Here is an 18,679-nt window from a genome sequence, read left to right as displayed (position 1 = left end):
GGAGTTTTGAGTTGCCGGTTTGTGGTAAGGGCCTTCTCCTTCTCTGCTTCTCACGAACACACTCACATTCACTTCAAGTTAATTTTCACTCCCATGAAATTTCTGTGAAATGAATTTTATTTGTACAGTCCGTGGGTTTTGGGGATTTTTCCTACGTTTTGTGCGGAAAGCTCCCTCTCATTTCTCCTCTGCTCACGCAACACTCATTTAATTTTATCTTATGTTTATCCTTTATCGTGATATTTCCCATCTTAAATGGCTAGGTACATACGGAGGGGAAAACCAGAATTTGGTTTTCCTCTGTTTGAGTCCGAGTCTCTGAAATGGCCTGGGTAGAGTTTGATGATGTTAATGGAAAGGGCTAACCTACTCTACACAAGACAGGTACTTTGTCGGTGTTTATACAGTTTATTTATGGTGCATTTGGCACACAAGCCCTTAAAATGAATATTGTCAGTATATACAAGGTGTTTGACCTGAGAATTTGGGTTTTGAGAACTTTTGGTTGAAATTGACTTGAACTTTATAATTCTTTTTGTTATTTGTTTTGCATGCTGTTTTTATGCTATGTCTACCCAAAAATCATGCTTATTTCCAATTTTTAGTTTGAAATGTTTGAGTTTGTCATTTGTATTTATTTGTTTGCTTTTTTGGGTCGATGAGTTTATGCTTTTTTATTTATTTATTTATTTTGTTAGTTTGTCATCTATATTTATTTGTTTGTTGTTTCCTGTTTCAAGTTTGATGTGAGAAACAAAGTAAATTTATGAGTCTGTGTTGAAGTTGGTGTGATGATTGTGAGCACCAAATGTTATGTTGTCATGTGTTAGTATAGCTGAAGTTGAAGTTGGTGTCACGAAATTCTGCTAATGAAATTCAGTTTGTTCTTGTATGCATAGCTGAAGTTGGTGTGATGATTGTGAGCACCACATTGGTGGCACTTATTATTGGTTTTGTGTTTCCCACTTGTGCAAAACCTTACACATTCATTTTGGATAATACTAATCATATATGCATGGTTTATTTGTATAAATTTTCTCCACTCTTTTATGCACTCCATTTTCTATTCACATTTTCACTTTCACTACTTCCATTTCAACTTGTGTCTTTTTTTAAGAAAAAATTAATTATAGAAAGGAAAAGAAAGCAATATTACCAGAGAAAGTCATTACTAAACAAAAGATATTTGAAATTTAGTTGCAATTGCATAAAACTCAGCTTCTTGTTCAAGTAATAAGTCAATATCCAACTAGATATATGCACATCAAAGGTCAACGATAAATGTTAAATTTTTGTATGTTTGGCTTCATTTACAATCGATTGGACATGACCAAGAGATTTTTACTCGTCTTTCATGTTGAAGACTTGATAATACAAGTGCCCGAGAGCCAAATGATTTATCTTACTAAGATTATTGCATTATGTTTTCATGATTATTATTTGATTCAGTATTTGGTAGCATAGACTTGATTTGATGTTATGTAACTATAGAGATTCTTGTTATGGTTAGTTTCTGGACTTATTTGTTTATGATGACATTTTTTTATAAGTAAGAATAAAACTTTATTGATAGAAAAAGATGCAGCCAAAGTACACGGAAACTAGCCACATTACAATCCACCCTTAACATTACATATATTCTTTGATAAAAAAAAGTCACTGCTAACTAAAGTGTGAATCATTTATAAAAAAGTCACTGCTAACTAAAGTGTGAATAATTTTGTGGGAGTTCTATGAGATGTTGCAGGTGCATTCATGAAATCAAAAGTTCACTCTGCTTAACATTCAACTTATAGAAAATGGGTTTTCATAGTCTTTTAAAGGAAAAAATGGTTACTTTGTAGGAGAAAGCAAATTGGGTTTATAATTTTAATTGTTGAGAAGTTTTTGTGGTTTGTTCCCAGTAGTCAGAATTTTTTTTTCCCTTTGGGATTAATGAACTTGGTACGTGTACTATTAATCATGTATTTAGCATATCATCCTCACAGGGTGGGGGAGTTAAGCTCAAGGAAAATTCCATCACAGCACCACGATTGACGAGCACAAGTGAACTTGGGTAATATGCAAAATCTTTTCTTTTTTAACTCATCTTTTCGAAGTCTCAGTTTCTCTTACATATATGTTTGTATTTAAACTTTGTACGGAGTTTTTATTAAATTTAAACATGATCATGAGATCGACATCATTTTCAAGGTTCTTGATGGTCTAATGTTCAAGGGTGGATATTTGTTCAAGAAAAGACCAATTAGGCAAACGTCTCTTCGTGTGTATATTAATTTACTTTTTCATCTATATATAGTTCATATATATATATATATAATTAACATATATATTTTCTTTCTACTGGGCACATTACTACTAGTGTATATATATATATATATATAGTACTTAATTTTTTAGTTTTGAAAGGAAATATATAGTACTTAGTTAGTTAGTGAATTGGTTGCTTGTACATTAGACTTTAACTTAAATTACTAGCTTGTGTTTGGCAGCTCACAGGCTTAAAGTTCTTGCTTTTGCTTGATCTCAGTGCTTTTCTTTAAAGGTAACATTTACAGCTTTCAAGAATATTATAAGAATGTTACTTTTTTTTCGTGAAGTTGTAAGAAGTTGCCTAACTCTAATTGAGGGTAATGCTACAGGCACATTGCAGGCATGCAGCAGCAAAGCAGTGCTATGGATATTAAATCAAGGTACTTTTTATTCTCTCATTCACTCTCTTTCTTGTTTTGGTGTTTTTTTTATTTAGTAGTTCTTAATTATTGTTTGATATAAATATTAAATTGCAATTAGCTTGAGCTTTGTGTGGCTATCCAGAAATTTCATACTGAATATAATTTGGATGTGTATTATATTTTTTATGTATTCTGTTTTGTGTCTTTTTTTTTTTTATTTTCTAAAACAGAAGTTGCGGCGAGTAAAGGTCGCCACAAATAATTTTTTGTCGCATAAACTTATTTGCGGTGACCTTTACTCGCAGGAAATGCTTTTTTGGGCAACAAATACCTAGCTAAAAATGAATTATCACGACGATAACTGAAATCGCTGTAAAAAATAACGACTATTGCGGCGATTTTAACACTTTTTGCGACGATATATATTGACGCAATTAACTTTTTTCAACGATTTAATGATAAAAAGAAATGCCATTTCCGTCGATTTTTGGTACAGTTGTGGCGGATAAAAATTGCCGAAAATAGTAGTCTGTTGTGACGATTTTTTCCTATTGCTGAAATTGATAAAAAATGACACTTTAATTTCGTCGAATAGACAACGAATTAAAAATTGCTGCAAATAATCAATTGGAACGATTAGCAGGAGTATTTGTGACGATTTTAAACGCTGAAAAAAGTCTGATTTCTTGTAGTGCTAACTCGATTGGTTGGTAGTACGTGTCATGAGTAGAAAGCTGCATGAGATGATTATATAGAGTATAGTTAATTATGAAGAAGAAAAACAATACAAGAGCTTAATTAATTATATGATCAAAGTTCAAGCAATTAGGAATATTCTTGAGATCCTTTTTTTTCGGTTGGTTAAAGATATATATAATCTGAAAAGGAGAATAGGCAGGCCGAGATCACATCCGTGATGAACTCGTACATTATATAGGGCAAACAACACGGGCCAAAAGTCTTCCATCTTACTGATTACAGTGTCAACAAAGATGGACAAAAAGTCATAAACACAGTACGATCGAGCGAGCTTCCCCGAATTTGGAACAACTTGGAAATGCTCACAGCTCATCATCATCAATCTGTCCCTCCCATTAGAGTCTCCGTACGCTCAGCTATATATATATATATAAAACATATAATAAAGACCAAACATCCTTATATTTAGCTAATAATTAATGACCTTCATTATCCTTCATCTCTAGTCTGTTAATTTCTCCAAACTATTTATTTGATAAAATTAAGGAATTGATATTGCACGGCGTAGCACTCTCGAAGGTGGAATGCAGGACTTTAAAATGAAAAATAATTATTAAGGAATCTCAAAATAATTATATATATATATATATATAGCAGGTTAAGACACCAATATGTTTCTTCCAAATTCGTAGAAACAATCGTAGAAAGTTCTACCTCAACTTTTCTGTTGATTGATACCAATTTTCTTTCAATCAAGATCGATCATGTTGAACATTTACCATACACTCCATGTGTGTACTCCGTACGTGCACCTACCCATAAGGATTGATAAATTCAAATCCCGAAGAACCTGATATCTCATTTGGATATTGAAATAGTTTCATAATATTTTATTATTATAATTTTTTTAAATTTTCACTTAAAATATAATAAACAATTCAATTTTTTTAAATTTCAAAATAATAATAATAATATTAAAAAATAATATCCTACTAATATTTTATTTAATTTTTACCTAAAATCATATTATCTCATCAACAAAAATTCTATAAATGTATATGTTCCCCTAACAATTTTTTTTTTTTTTTTACCCCTTCCCAAATTTATTAATAATAAAAACTCTCACTTGTGACGGAGGAATACCATGAAAACAAAACAAGCATATCGAAAAAAAAATACATAACAAGCAATATGCCACAAAAACACCCAAAACTCCTCAAAATAAAACTAAAAATCAACAATGATATAAAAGCCCAACAACTCAAAGACCTCTCAAATAAGGTAATGACAATTTATCCGTGCGAAGTAATCCTTTCAAATACTTTGGAAACTCTCAACAAAGAACGCTAAACATAAGTCAAACCTTAAGCTCTCATTTTTACTAAATAATCTGCCGGTACATTTCCTTCTCGATAAATATGAGTTATGCCATAATCTCCACCTTCAAACAAACCCATAACCTCCTCCCAAAAATCTTCTAAATACCACACACCACAGTGCTTCTTCTGAACCCAAGATACACAAACCAAAGATACACCACAGCGCAATCTCATTTTAAACTGAACCTAACATCCAAACACTCAACTCTTAAATTACTACTCATCTCAACTCAAAACCTCCTTACACGTGAGACCTACAATTTTTTTCAACTCAACATATTTTTATACGTAAAATCTACAATATTTTTCAATTTTTCATAAATAGTATTAGACTCATTTTAGATGGGTCCACATAACTCAATTCACCTACTCAGCTCACTACTTTTTATAAAAAAAAAGTCAACTTAACATCTAAACTCAGCCTTAATAGTCTAACTTTAGTACTACTGATAAGAGAATGCCAAGAACTTAACTTCTTCAAGATGATCAAGAGGCAATGGGCCCTTCAAGTTATAATAAATCGGTCTACTTCTCTCCCGGTTTACAAGAAAATCATGAAAACCGTAATTTTGGGAATTACATTGAAAGCCATGCATGCACCTGATTTTCAAAGTCAGAAATAAAATAAACATATTACATTGAAAACCAATTCCATCAGCACCACAATTAAAAAAAAAAATTATATATTTATGACAAATTATTTATAATGAGAATGATTATTTATGCCGAGAATAGATTTATAATTTTAACAATAAATAATTATTGTGGCATAAAGTAAATAACAATAAATATGCAGTTATCTTGCTCCAAGAATATATATATATATATATAATATATATATGGGATACAAGCAAAAATAAAGATCACATGGCAACAATTACAGTACTAGCCAGTATCATGAATGCTATATGTCTTAATTTCCGATAAGCGAGCTGGTTGATCAGTATGTAATGTCTTCGAGCCAGGTGTATACGAAAAATGATCCAAATAAAAGGACACAGATCATGATCGCACAATATTCACACAAAATAAAGATGAGATGATTTTATCTATATCCAAACGGGCCCTAAATTTGCAGATATAGGTCTTAATTAATTTCCGGCAAGATTCACACAGTAATTGAAAAAAAAGGCTCAAAACTCATGGTGCTTAATTAACATACCATATGACATGCATGCTTACATATGATAATACATAAATACAGGTAGCCGATTTGAGAAATATTCGACTGAAATTAAAGAATCAAATCCCAAGTTTTTCCAAGTATATATACATTCACAATCCTTGATCATCTCTTGCTAATTAATTTATGCGTATACGTACGCGCACACATGAATGAGTATATAGCTAGTTTGCATGACAGCAAAGTGATCTTTATCATTCTAAATCCAATGAGAATTTATAACCAATATCATAATATACATATACTACGTGAAAGTTAATTAAGGAGCTATTTCGGATATTCATAAGAAGGGGAAAAAAAAGGTTTTAATATAAAAAAAAAAAACTAAAAATAAAAATAAAAATCTAAACCATAACGTGCTTTGATCTGGTAGATCTGCAAGAGAAAATCATTAATCTAAAATCGCTCGGCAAACAAAGACTAGACTCTTTTACGCATTAGACGATAATCAAGGTATTGATCACATGAAGGTATTAATTTATTAACTCCAAACATAAAGTTGCACCAGAACATGAGTGTAGACATAAACAAGAATGAGACGCGCACAAGTAAATTCAAGACATCAGAGAGAGGGAGGAAAAGAGATCAGAGCAAACAAGAAGATCGACCCTTTATCATAACTTCTTCGTAGTGATCTTCAAAACTTAAACCACAAACCCTAGCTATTTTACAAGATCTACGAAGTTCACCTTAGCGAAACCCATAAAGATAAAACTTGAGAAATTAATTTGCTTGATGGAGCAAATAATCGGACCAGGATGCTTGATTCCCCAAAAGCAAAGACTTGAAAGTCTTAAAAGGAGCAGACCCTTCACTCAAAACCAAGAAGGACGCCCAACAAAGAAAGCTAGGTTGTCTTCCGCTGCTACTCCTTTTGCAAACACATGTCCACGTTTCTGATCCTTATCTTTCCGTCTGATCCTTCTCTTTCTTGCCGATGGAAATGATGACGCTTTGGGGTGCGTGGGGTTGTTGAGGGCAAAAGGAAGGATTGGGTGGGAACAATGATGGCGATGGAGAAGGTACAGAGAGGACATGATGATTGCTGGGTCTAGCTTTGAAAGAAAGGCAAGGAGAGATTCAAGGTATTTTATGCCCTCGCTCTTGCTGATATATCTCTTTCTGTCAGAGTGGGAGAAGAGGGAGAGAGAGAATGATGATAATCATGGAACCCAAGACTTATCACACTCTTGATCAGAAAAAAGAAAAAAGAATAATAATAGCGATATTATCTTAGTATTTGATTTTTTTATTTTATTTAATGATTAAAAAATTGAGTTTTAATAAAATTATATATATTTTTTTAATTTTTTTAATTAATTTTAAAAAAATATTTAAAAAATGATAAAAAAATTTTGAAATTTATTTAAATAAGAGATGGATAATAATAGAGTAATAACCTATTATACTGTGAAGAGGAGCTAGCTCCAGCTAATTACGTCAGTGCGCATGTAAGATATTGAAGTTCCATCGAGGCTGACCAGATATACAGGGACAGTTCTTCTGTATTAAATTGTTAAATATGATTAATGTGGAGTTGTTCATAGTTAGATTTAAAATAAATTCTTTATCTCTTATTAATTAAATTTTTCTCTCTCATCAACTTTCTTTCTTATTAGTTCGGTCTCTCCTTATAATCAACTCCAGAAGCTCAATCTCTTACTCTTCTCAGCTCTTTCTCATTAGTTTAGTCTCTCTCTCATCAAGTATCTTCACGTCAACCACGTTTGCATGCCGTTTGTACTAACTGATTGCAACAGGCATTTTTCATATAGGTAACCAGATATATAGGTAATTATGAAAAATATAGTTAAAATTATGAATTGTGTAATACTGCATAATTATTAAGTGGATAAAATATAAAATTTTTATAAAAAAATTAATTTTTTAATAGTAAAATTTATTTTTTTTTAAAACTATTACGTGGCGTTTATGTACCTTACAATTATATGTAAAATTACTCAGATAATTAACCAAAGAATTTATCTTCTAATGTTCACTTTCATTTGGATGAATAATACATGTAAATAGCTATTTTTGCATGAAAATTTGTAATTTTCAGGAGTAGCATCAGCATGGTGATTGTTCATAGAAAGGTGAAAATGCAGAAACGATCGAGTTATTTGTATCGTCTTGAATGTTGCACAAACATATTATTGCTCGTTTTATTAGGGGAGAAAAATAATTAACGTCCATATAGTTAGGCGCATAGATAGGTAGTAGATATGGAATCTGGCCTTTCAATTGCATTGAAAAGTATTGATAGGGACTCCATCCCAGTTAAAGTAACAAGCTGATCATTCTAAGTTTCTAACCCCCCCTTTTTTTAACGTTATATACTGCACGTTTAGAACAGCAATAAAAAAAGCTACTCCAAAGAAACATAATTTGAAAAGTAAACAGATGGAATCACTTTTGCATTGACCCTTTGGCTTTGGGTGGGGATCCATGTCTTAATCTAGAGATGAAAAGCGACAAAGGGTGATGGCCGGGTGAACTATAATTTACCTTGGTGTTTTATGGCCCTTTCCTCCTCTAAACCAAAAGAAACGGTCTATAGACAACTGGCCTAGGGCAACCCCATGGCATCGCATCCGACATGATAAAAAATGTTAACAATATCGTTCGTTAAAGCTCGAAGACAAAATAGCCTTTGTACAGCTTGAAAACAGAACAGCATTATACGCGAGCATGGTATCCTCAGGAGCGGCTTTCCTCTCATCCCCGAACTTGAACTCGGCCAAGTAGCGATGGTAATCCCCCTTCCGTTCATCTTCAAATAGAAGATCTTGGACTCGTTGGCAAAGGCTGAGGGCACGAGATTGGAGTCAAAGAGCCCGAGAATGTTGTCGTAAACCTGGGAGATGAAGGTTTTTTGCATGCGAGCTCGCACAACTACCAAAACATCTAGAGCCAAGAACCACTAGAGCCATAAAAATGGAAATTAATGGGCCTGATCTGTTGAGGTTTTAGAGGTCTCCTTGTTCTCATTCTCATATGGTACCTGGACAGAAGAAGGTACCACTTTGAGTCTAATATTTTTTGGCTCCTTCCTTTGTTGGAGTACAATGAAATCCTAGGCAAATGATCTTCAATGATAGTGTATGAATTTTAAATCCTTATTTACGTTTAAGTTTCATGAACATCAATTCCAGATTTCCCTTCAAATTGAACCTTTTTTGGTCCTTCAGTTGACTTGTTGCATACCCATCTCAGGTTTCTTCAAAATTTGAGTTCTTTTAGGCCTTTCCCATTGTTGTTGTGAATGGACATTTGATATATTTGTCAATTTTTGGCATTTCATCTTTGGAACCAAGTTAAGCTTTATGATTTCCCGCAAAGCCCAGAAGATCTTCTAGACCCAAAGACGACGATGACGGTGATCTCTTATTCTTCTAGACCAAAAATTGCAAAATTTTTCTTCCAGACCCAGTCACAATCTCTTCTTCTGAAATTTGGATTTTTGCTTGGAAGCAAATTAAGTTTTATGATTTCACGGATAGTTGTAGAGGTTAGAGTTCTATAGAGTTTATTGAATTTGGAGTGTTAGAAACTTGTTGTTGGTTTGGTTGTATCAAGAAAGAAATGGTGTAAATGCATAAGAGCTATTGCAATGGGAGCTAGAATGAATGCAAATTATTTGATAAATTATTGAAGAGAAAATCACTAGCAGCCTGAGCTACTTTCTTTTCTTCATGTTGCTTTCGTCTGATCTTTTTTTTTTTTTTTAACTATTAGATGATGTCTCAGTTGACGCCACCGGGGTTACCCCCGGCGGTTGTCTATAGAAGAGCTGTTATAAGAAACATTTCCATCTATTGTAAAGACAATCAAAGTTCAAAGCAGACCCATGTTTTTAAGAATAAAATTCTCTCCATTTTACTTTAAAAGAGAGTATATGTTACCCATTTTACCTAAAAGAGAAAATATGTTAACGTAGGTTTGAATAGTAAGTTGAGATGAAATAATATGATAAGAAAGTTAAAAATTGAATAAAATAATGTTAGAATATTATTTATTTTTGTTTTAAAATTTGAAAATTTGAATTGTTTATTATATTTTATGTAAGAGTTTAAAAAAATTATAATAATAAAATAAGATAAGATGAAATTAATTGAGATATTATCTCAATCCAAACGAGGCCGAGTGTAAAATGCAGATAATTATTCTTTAAATTGGGACAATGACTACCTCATTCAAAACAGCTCATCTCAAGGAGTTATGATATTTTTAATTAAAAATTTTATTTTATTGTCTTTTCTATCGTCCTTTTAATTATGATATCAAATAATTAAAACATTATAAATATTATCTAATTATTAAATAAAATTGCATCCGTTTGCCCTTACGATTGCTAAGCTTTTCTCCAAGCGACGTTGCACCATCACAGTCGTTGGCTTTCCATGCTTCGGAGGATCTTTATCAGGTATATCCACGTGTCTTCATCTCGGGAGGTACGTGTCATACACGAGACTTTCTAAAACTTGTGGCTGAGAGAAATAAAATACATTTTTAGCGTTCCTAAACGTAAGAAAACATCCCGAAAATAGAAGTAACATCTTCACCTTTTCCTTGTTTGTGTTAAAAATGTCTCTGACGCCGGTCTATCCGAACCAGGCCACAACCATGGCTTCTTTCTTGGCTAACGGTACTCTTTCACGCTTGTCTCTCAAGGCACCCAAACCCAACCATGAATCCCCTAAACTCCCAAAAGCGTTTCGCCCGAAATCCCCATTTCCCAAGTTCGAAAACCCCAGAATCCCAACTTCAAGGCCCTTCAAGATTCGAGCGGATGTCGGGTATTCGGGTCCGACTTCTTCTTCTTCTTCACCCGGTAAGTCCTCGATTTCAACTCCTATTACTGCACCATCGACAGCTACGGCCAGTGAGAAAATCCAGGAAATTCTTCGTAACGTTGAGTATGATAAGAAATTCGGTTTTAAGATGGATATCGATTCGTATTCGATCCCTAAAGGGCTTTCGAAGGAGACGATCCGATTGATTTCTTCGCTTAAAGAAGAACCTGATTGGATGCTTGAGTTTAGATTGAATGCCTTTGAGAAATTTTTGAAAATGAGAGAGCCCAAATGGTCCGATAACCGATATACACCTATTGATTTCCAAGATATTTGTTATTACTCGGCACCCAAGAAAAAACCCACTCTAAATAGCCTTGACGAGGCTGACCCGGAACTCATTCGGTACTTTGATAAATTGGGTGTACCTTTGAATGAGCAGAATCGATTAGCTAATGTTGCCGTTGATGCCGTTCTCGATAGCGTGTCGATTGCCACGACGCATAGGAAGACATTAGAGAAGGCGGGCGTGATATTTTGCTCCATATCTGAGGCGATTAGGGAGTACCCAGATTTGGTTAGGAAGTATTTGGGGAGAGTAGTGCCTAGTGAGGATAATTACTATGCAGCGTTGAATTCTGCGGTGTTTAGTGATGGTTCATTTTGCTATATTCCAAAAGACACGAAGTGCCCAATGCAAATTTCAACTTATTTTCGGATAAATGCGTTAGAAACCGGGCAGTTTGAGAGGACATTAATAGTTGCGGATGAGAGGAGTTTTGTGGAGTATTTGGAGGGGTGTACAGCACCTTCATATGATAAAAACCAGCTTCATGCTGCTGTGGTTGAGTTGTATTGTGATGAGGGTGCCGAGATTAAGTACTCCACAGTGCAGAATTGGTATGCTGGGGATGAAGAAGGGAATGGTGGAGTTTATAATTTTGTCACGAAACGAGGGCTTTGTGCTGGGGACCGCTCAAAGATATCTTGGACCCAAGTGGAGACGGGGTCTGCCATTACATGGAAGTATCCAAGTGTTGTTTTGGAGGGAGATGGTACTGTGGGTGAGTTCTATTCAGTAGCATTGACTAATAATCATCAGCAAGCAGACACCGGGACAAAGATGATACACAAAGGGAAGAATACTAGAAGTAGGATTATTTCTAAAGGTATATCGGTTGGGAATTCAAGGAACTGCTATAGGGGTCTCGTTCAGGTTCAGTCAAAGGCAGAGAATGCTCGGAATTCCTCTCAGTGCGATTCAATGCTTATTGGTGACAATGCAGCTGCGAATACATATCCATATATCCAGGTAATTTTTTCATTTGTGACGTATAGTTTGTTTCTATAACATTTCTGTTTTTGGTATCTTTACTGATTATTCATTATCATACCAGTCTTTTGGTTTCGTACTTTGTTCAATTCTGTTATTGTAACTATTCAGATCCCTCCTCCCCTCCCTGTCCGGCGAGCTTACTGAATGTCATATCTACATTTCTTTGTATTACTCAGTAGTTCTTATACGTGTTCTCAGGATGGTCTCAGGAGTTCTCATATGTGCTCTTATTGTTAGGCAACTATGATTTTGGAAGTTCTATCTACAATTGAAGCGTTAAATAAGCGTTGCTTTACTCTTCTCCACTTCATAGTCTTGTATGAACTTTTCCATTCTGGTCTTGGAAGGTCTGAAGCTTATGAAGTGTTATGCTAACCCAAACGATGATGGTCCTTGAAGCTACAGGTCTTTAGTCTATCAGACAACGGGGGGAATGGATAGGGAATAATAACTTTTTAGACAACTAGGGAAATTCTAGTTGTGATGTGAATCACCAGATAACTCATAATCAGAATCAGTGTTTTGCAGTATTTCGCTTAAGATCTTCCCTCACATTCTCTCATATTTCATGTTATGTTTGGAGGATAGAAAATTTTCATCCTTTATCGACAGTTTATGTACTAACATGATTAATTTGACAGGTGAAGAATCCAACTGCTCGAATTGAACACGAAGCCAGTACCTCCAAAATTGGTGAAGATCAGCTGTTTTACTTTCAGCAGAGGGGCATTGACTACGAGAAAGCCATGGCTGCCATGATTTCTGGGTTTTGCAGAGACGTGTTCAATGAGCTTCCGGATGAGTTTGGTTCTGAGGTGAATCAACTTATGAGCTTGAAGCTTGAAGGATCAGTTGGTTAGCTACTGGGTCTTAGTCAAAAAACTCATGTTTTTTTGGAGGAAATTTAGGTCTTTTTGTCAAGAGGTCTTAAGATTATTGAGCAAATATCTGTATTAGACAATGTGAAGTGAAGAGTATGGATAGCGTGTACATAAAAATAATAATTGTTATAAGTCAATTTGCATGTTGTATAATAATTACCGACTGTTATTTGTTAAATAAGTTTTAAGAACCTTGGTCTGGGGCATTGGGAAGCTGAAAAAGAGGTTATGACTTGCAAGGTATTACTATTGGTTCCTTGTGGAACATTTGAAGGTAAATGCCCAATATTAGGCAGTCTGTGAGTATGAATTTGTGCTAATCGCATCCTGTCACTTGTGTCATATCAATAAAACATGGTGGTTATGTAAGTACTTTTAATATGACATCTCACAAGAGGGTGTGAGTACTGCAACAACATCTATATTCGGATTCAGATTCAGATTTTATAAAGTCCAATTTAGGATATATCGGAAAAATAAATAACAGATTGAGATTAATGCCATGTTGTTTACCAAACGATGTGGTTTGAGGAACTTCTTACTGGTGGCAGGGATGTTTTTAAAGATTTCCAAAAATAACTTGACTGCAGTTTTCTTCTCTAAATATAATGATTTTTTCTTAGTCTCATTCCATGTCCAATTGTTTCCCCCCTGTGGCCAAGGGTGTTCCCGTGGGAGGAGTTCTGCGTACTTCCTGAAATTATGGGTCTTATGAGATGTATATAGAAATAGAGGAGTACCATATGTCTTGAGGAGAGAAGTAGTGCATTTCTAAGATGATTAATTTACTGATATTATTGGAAATAGAATGGGAATAGATGATGAAAGAGGCAAAATATAGGAGTCTTTACCAGATCAATAGCAACTTCTCTTCGTGAATTTGCAAACTTGGATGACTTCGTTTTTACAGTTTTAGCTTACGTTTGGTTACGTAGTTCATATGAGAGCAACTTCTTAACCTCTTTCTCCAGTTTCCTTTCGTGTTCTTTAACCGAAAATATCTCTGCCAATAAGTCATCATTCTTTGCCCGATCTTTGTTGCAGGTTTTTGATGCAGAACTCCCATCTCTGTTTTTATCATTTTTCTGTGAAGTAAAGAAACACGCCATGATCAAAATGGTTTGAACCAAGCAGATTCAAACTACCGTACATGTCAATTGAGCCTGGCTATCCTATCCTCTTCTTTATATTCATCGGAGCCATTTGTTGTGAATTTATGATAAATTTCCAATTTCCAGCCAAAAATAAATCAAATTATTTTCAAACCTGAAATGATTGCTGCTTCTATTGAATTCTCGTGATGAGATATATTATATATTTCCATGCCATGATTCTTCCTCGGCTGAAAGTGTATAGATTTGATGAGTTCAATATATCTATTTGTTTGATGAGAATTGCATTAACAATTTAGTACTTGCAATTAAAAAAAGTCAACTAGGTGTTTAATTTTATTTTTTCTGGGCTTGTTAAAATTGCTTTAAAGACATGGAAACTCAACGCCTTTCACGGGGTGCGTAGGAAGATTGTATCCATACGTTCTTGACATAGTTCTCATATCAACACACGCTTTATGAGTAGACTCTGCATATTCATCCCACCAAGTAAAAAAATCTTTGTTCTTCCCATGCTTGGCCTAGCAACCCACCTTTTAATTCAATGTACTGGTCATGTGAGAACTAACTAATTGCAAGAACATGTACATATTGATAGCAAGAGTCAATCGATGCAGTAAACTGATACATTTCCAGAATATTATTGAAATAAAGAAAAATGAGTGCTTGTGAGTACAAACCTTGTACCTACAATTTACCCCGCCTTTGATCATTCTTATCAGACGGTATGATTGTACAAATAAAACAATTACATAATCAGAAATCACAACTCTCACATCTTATTTACAATGAATTCATTATATCTTATTTACATCGAAGTCGTTATTACACACTTCATTAACATCCAATGCACGAACAGATGAGGAAGAAAGATTAGATGCGCGCTCCCATAAGGAAAGCGAGTTTGTTTCTGAAGATGTCGTCAGAAGCACGAGTTTGGGGAAAGAAGATGTGCATCAGTAGAAATATATATAAGCACTGAGAAATAACATCAAACTATTTCTAGCAGATCATGAGACTGTAGAAGATGCATCAGTGAACATAAATAAGCACTTGAAAATATTACACGATATTGATTATTTGACAGTAATGGAATTACTATTAACTTCGCCGCATTTTTTCTGCATGACTACCATTTACAAACATGGTATCAGTGGTATGGTACTCACATTTTAGGATGCAGGTACTGCTCCACTGTGAGTGGTTTTGGGCCACCAAACCAATCAATCAAAAATATACTCTCAATTTCTAACTTGAAGAACTGGAAGTCATGATCAATAGGCCAATCTGTCAACCATCCAAAAAAAAAAAAAGTTTAGTAGTTGGTGGCAGAAAGAAATGGAAAAAGGTCGCTTTGGCAACATGACAAATGACTGGTGAAAGCAGTAAGTATTGCCAATGTATCAATTCTCGTACTTACCCTTCATCTCCACATGCTTTGAGAACAAGGCACTTTTAGCAAACTCTGCCTCTTTAGATTTTTTGTCAACTACCTTCAACTGAAATGACATGAAGGGAAATTTTTTTTTTGATAAGTAACATGAAGGGAAAATTTAATCCAAGTTATTCAACAGAAAAAGTTTCACTACTTTCTGGTAAAGAACTCGACGAAGCCATTCTTTATTTTTTTTGGTTTTGGGGGGGGGGGGGGGTGTACAAATCTGAACCACTTGGTTTTAGGGTCAACAATTTAATTTATACAGACAATGCACGCAAGTCAATAGATAGCTTTTGCTGCCCATTTCTAATACTTGTCTGCAAATATAGCAAAGTCTGATGACTTGTAACCAAAAAAGAATAGAAGCTAAAAGTGAATGGGAAACGAGAGCAATTTATAATAAAGGCACAATTTGTGTGGCCAGTCTAATTTAGTATTAGATAATTTTTATTTTGCAACAAACCTTGCCAGTAAGTGTAATTTTTGCACACGAGGGATTCTCGGGATCTTTATTGCCACAAGTTCCTATAGGGTATTCACTGATTGTGAATGAAGCCCTCTCATCTTCCATTGCATTTCTGGCAGTTGGATCAAGAGTTGTCAAGTAGAAGAATGGTATGCCAACACCTTTGCCAGGTAGCCCATCACTAAAGGAAACCACATTCCTGCATCACATGTAGACAGTTATACATCCAGTCAAACTAACAGTAATTAAGGCATGCCAAACAAGTATAACAAAAACATTTAAATTCATCTCAGACGAAGATTAGAGTCAAGAAAATGTGCCCATAAACATAGTAGGTGTGTTCACATTTGCATATGCATGTATTAATGCGGGTGTGTGTGCCCGCCAATATGCATACATTTGCACATCTGCGTGTGAGATTTTAAATATTCATGAAGAACACTTGTATTCTTATATTAAAAGAAGGAAAGGAAAGACAATAAAACTTTTCAAAACAATTATAAAGAAGAAAATTCAACCGACCTAAGGAATCAACAGACATAACAAACAAGTATCACAAAATTTAAAACAGAGTCTAATACGTTCCTTGACAAAAGAAATCTTTATACTTTTCAAGTTACTGATGAAAACTGCATACCCTTTTAGATAATGTATGAGGCCGAAATCTGATTCTTACAATAATCCTCAAACGGAAGATAATGAGACCGGCACTTGAGTCATGAGTTTTAAGGAAGATGAAACTCCTAAGACTAGCATCCTTGGTCAACTACAGTTATATCTCATCAGGAATCTGAATTAAATTTAAGTATCAGATAAGCAAAAATAAAATTCATTAAAATCATTATTTTTTGCCTCAAATCGTACAACTTTAAAAAACATATCAAAATCATTGTGTATCTCATAGAGAAGTTGGATTGTCACACCTCGAGAAGAACAAACCAGACACAGGCAAAATGAGGCAATATATAAAGCAACTGAATTTTATGCTGACTCGACATTAGATTTAACACTCCAGTATGTAAAAATATGAAAACCTTACCCAAATGGTGCTCCTCCTAAGTCACTTGAGATGGTACTGCAAAATTAAATTAAAAAATAAGCTTCAATATCAACATCTAACAACCTAATTAAAATAGAAATCAAACTTAAAAAGTCAGGACTTTTGAAACAGTAAAATTCAGCAACAATCAGGTTTCACAATGACAAAGGTGAAATAATAACAAATATAACTGGGCTTTCGAGATAAAACCATGAAATATCTTCTCCTTACAATACTCTTGTAAAAGATCTTAAACGTATTCCTCACTACCTAGTTGAAGATGAATCTAAAATGAACCAGCAAATAAAAAAGTTGCCCAAAACTCGGATGCATTCAACCAAAAACTCGGGTTTTAGGTGGATTCAACTCACATTAAGTTTACATGCTACCTCTTCCAACAAGACCAATCGATCTCATAAAAGCAAGGAGGGGAGAACCCATCCAATATATTTTCTGCCAAGAAGAGAATCTATGCCCAACAGGTACAAAATTCGTGAAATAAAACAAAGTAAACACAGACAGTAAATTAAAACCTGAAGCATCTAAACAGAAAATGCATGACTGCTTTACCAACCATCAGAACTATAGCCAACCATCCGTTGACTCCCCTCGGATCGATAATAAGCATAAATCGAATTTTCAAACAGATAACAACAAAGATCCAACCAGACTTGAACAAGGCCAAATGGAGTGGGAAATCATATAGAAAAACAAAAGACCCCACAAACATAAGAAACCGCCGCAATAGATTCTTTGGTCATCATCGACACAAACATAGAACAGACCGAAAACCCACTTATCATTCAATAAAAAGGAAGCCTCAGCAAGAAACTGGGAATCTAGATAGAGAACTGGAAGAAGAGAGATAGGGAAATAGAGGATATACTTTAAGACACCCCAGACGTTGTGAGAGACCAACCAACGAGCAGTGACGGCAGCATCATCCGGGTCGGGTTTCTTGATCAAAGGCAACCGTCCCTGTACGGAACCTTGAAAACCCACTAAAAGCAAGACCAAGGAAAAGAGATGGAAATTATACAGAAGACCTTTGATGCCCATGTTCCCGATTTCTCCGAATTCTGCTGTCTGCACAGAGCAAAGTACAACAAGAAGATGAAGACGAAACTGGCTAAAATCGAGTATTTATAGGCATAAAGTCCGGTCGCGTAGCATGCTGCAAGGAAGTGAGCTATTATCCTCTGCAATTCGAATTGAAGGACAGAAGGTGTTTCTTCGGCTTGATGGATCTCTTCACTTGGAATTTGATTGAAAAGATGTGGACTTGATGCAAGTCTTGGATCTTACGTGTTGCACTGGATTGTAGAAAGCGACCAGAGAAGGGACAGTGGCCCAAGCATTGCGGGCCAACAAACATAGGTTTGCACCAATTAGTTATCACTCTATAAATCCGAAGTCATGGCTATGCCTTATCCGTCTCAAGCCCAGCGTGCACCATCATTGTCACTTATCGTCAAGTCTTAAGGAGTTATTTGGATCAGATATGAGTTAAGGTAGATTGGGATGATTTGAAAATAATAGAATAAAAATTAAATTATTTATTATATTTTGTATATAAATTTGAAAAAGTTATTTTAAAATTTAAAAAGGTTGAATTGTTTATTATATTTTATGTGAAAATTTGAAAAAATTGTAATGATGAGATGAGATGAATTGA

The 18,679-nt window shown here is 34.6% G+C and overlaps 2 protein-coding genes across 2 annotated transcripts; one reads left to right on the top strand and one right to left on the bottom strand.

The window, feature by feature from the left end:
* Positions 1–10,461: 10,461 nt before the first annotated feature.
* LOC121252708 (UPF0051 protein ABCI8, chloroplastic-like) lies at positions 10,462–13,127 on the top strand. The gene is made up of 2 exons (XM_041152478.1): positions 10,462–12,044; positions 12,710–13,127. Exons 1-2 carry the CDS (start codon positions 10,524–10,526, stop codon positions 12,926–12,928), a joined length of 1,740 nt encoding a protein of 579 aa, XP_041008412.1. The 5' UTR covers positions 10,462–10,523; the 3' UTR covers positions 12,929–13,127.
* A 1,546-nt stretch (positions 13,128–14,673) lies between these two features.
* On the bottom strand, positions 14,674–18,274 carry LOC121252711 (protein CREG1). Its single transcript, XM_041152482.1, has 6 exons — positions 17,891–18,274; positions 17,005–17,040; positions 15,963–16,164; positions 15,482–15,560; positions 15,231–15,348; positions 14,674–14,971 (listed from the first exon to the last, which is right to left on the bottom strand). The coding sequence occupies exons 1-6, from the start codon at positions 18,061–18,063 to the stop codon at positions 14,935–14,937; spliced, it is 645 nt and encodes a 214-aa protein (XP_041008416.1). The 5' UTR covers positions 18,064–18,274; the 3' UTR covers positions 14,674–14,934.
* Between the last annotated feature and the right edge of the window lie 405 nt (positions 18,275–18,679).

This window comes from Juglans microcarpa x Juglans regia, chromosome 2S (genome assembly GCF_004785595.1).
Source record: "Juglans microcarpa x Juglans regia isolate MS1-56 chromosome 2S, Jm3101_v1.0, whole genome shotgun sequence".
Classification (NCBI taxonomy): Eukaryota; Viridiplantae; Streptophyta; class Magnoliopsida; order Fagales; family Juglandaceae; genus Juglans; species Juglans microcarpa x Juglans regia.
Note: the sequence above shows the minus strand (reverse complement) of the source record. Positions and strands in the feature narration are given on the sequence as shown.

Excerpts from the sequence above, each read along its gene's own strand:
- LOC121252708 (XM_041152478.1), top strand. The coding sequence starts at position 10,524 with ATGTCTCTGACGCCGGTCTATCCGAACCAGGCCACAACCATGGCTTCT. Across the intron at positions 12,045-12,709 it reads ATACATATCCATATATCCAG|GTGAAGAATCCAACTGCTCG; the intron begins GTAATTTTTTCA and ends TTAATTTGACAG.
- LOC121252711 (XM_041152482.1), bottom strand. The coding sequence starts at position 18,063 with ATGGGCATCAAAGGTCTTCTGTATAATTTCCATCTCTTTTCCTTGGTC. Across the intron at positions 17,041-17,890 it reads AACGTCTGGGGTGTCTTAAA|TACCATCTCAAGTGACTTAG; the intron begins GTATATCCTCTA and ends TTAATTTTGCAG. Across the intron at positions 16,165-17,004 it reads TTAGGAGGAGCACCATTTGG|GAATGTGGTTTCCTTTAGTG; the intron begins GTAAGGTTTTCA and ends CATGTGATGCAG.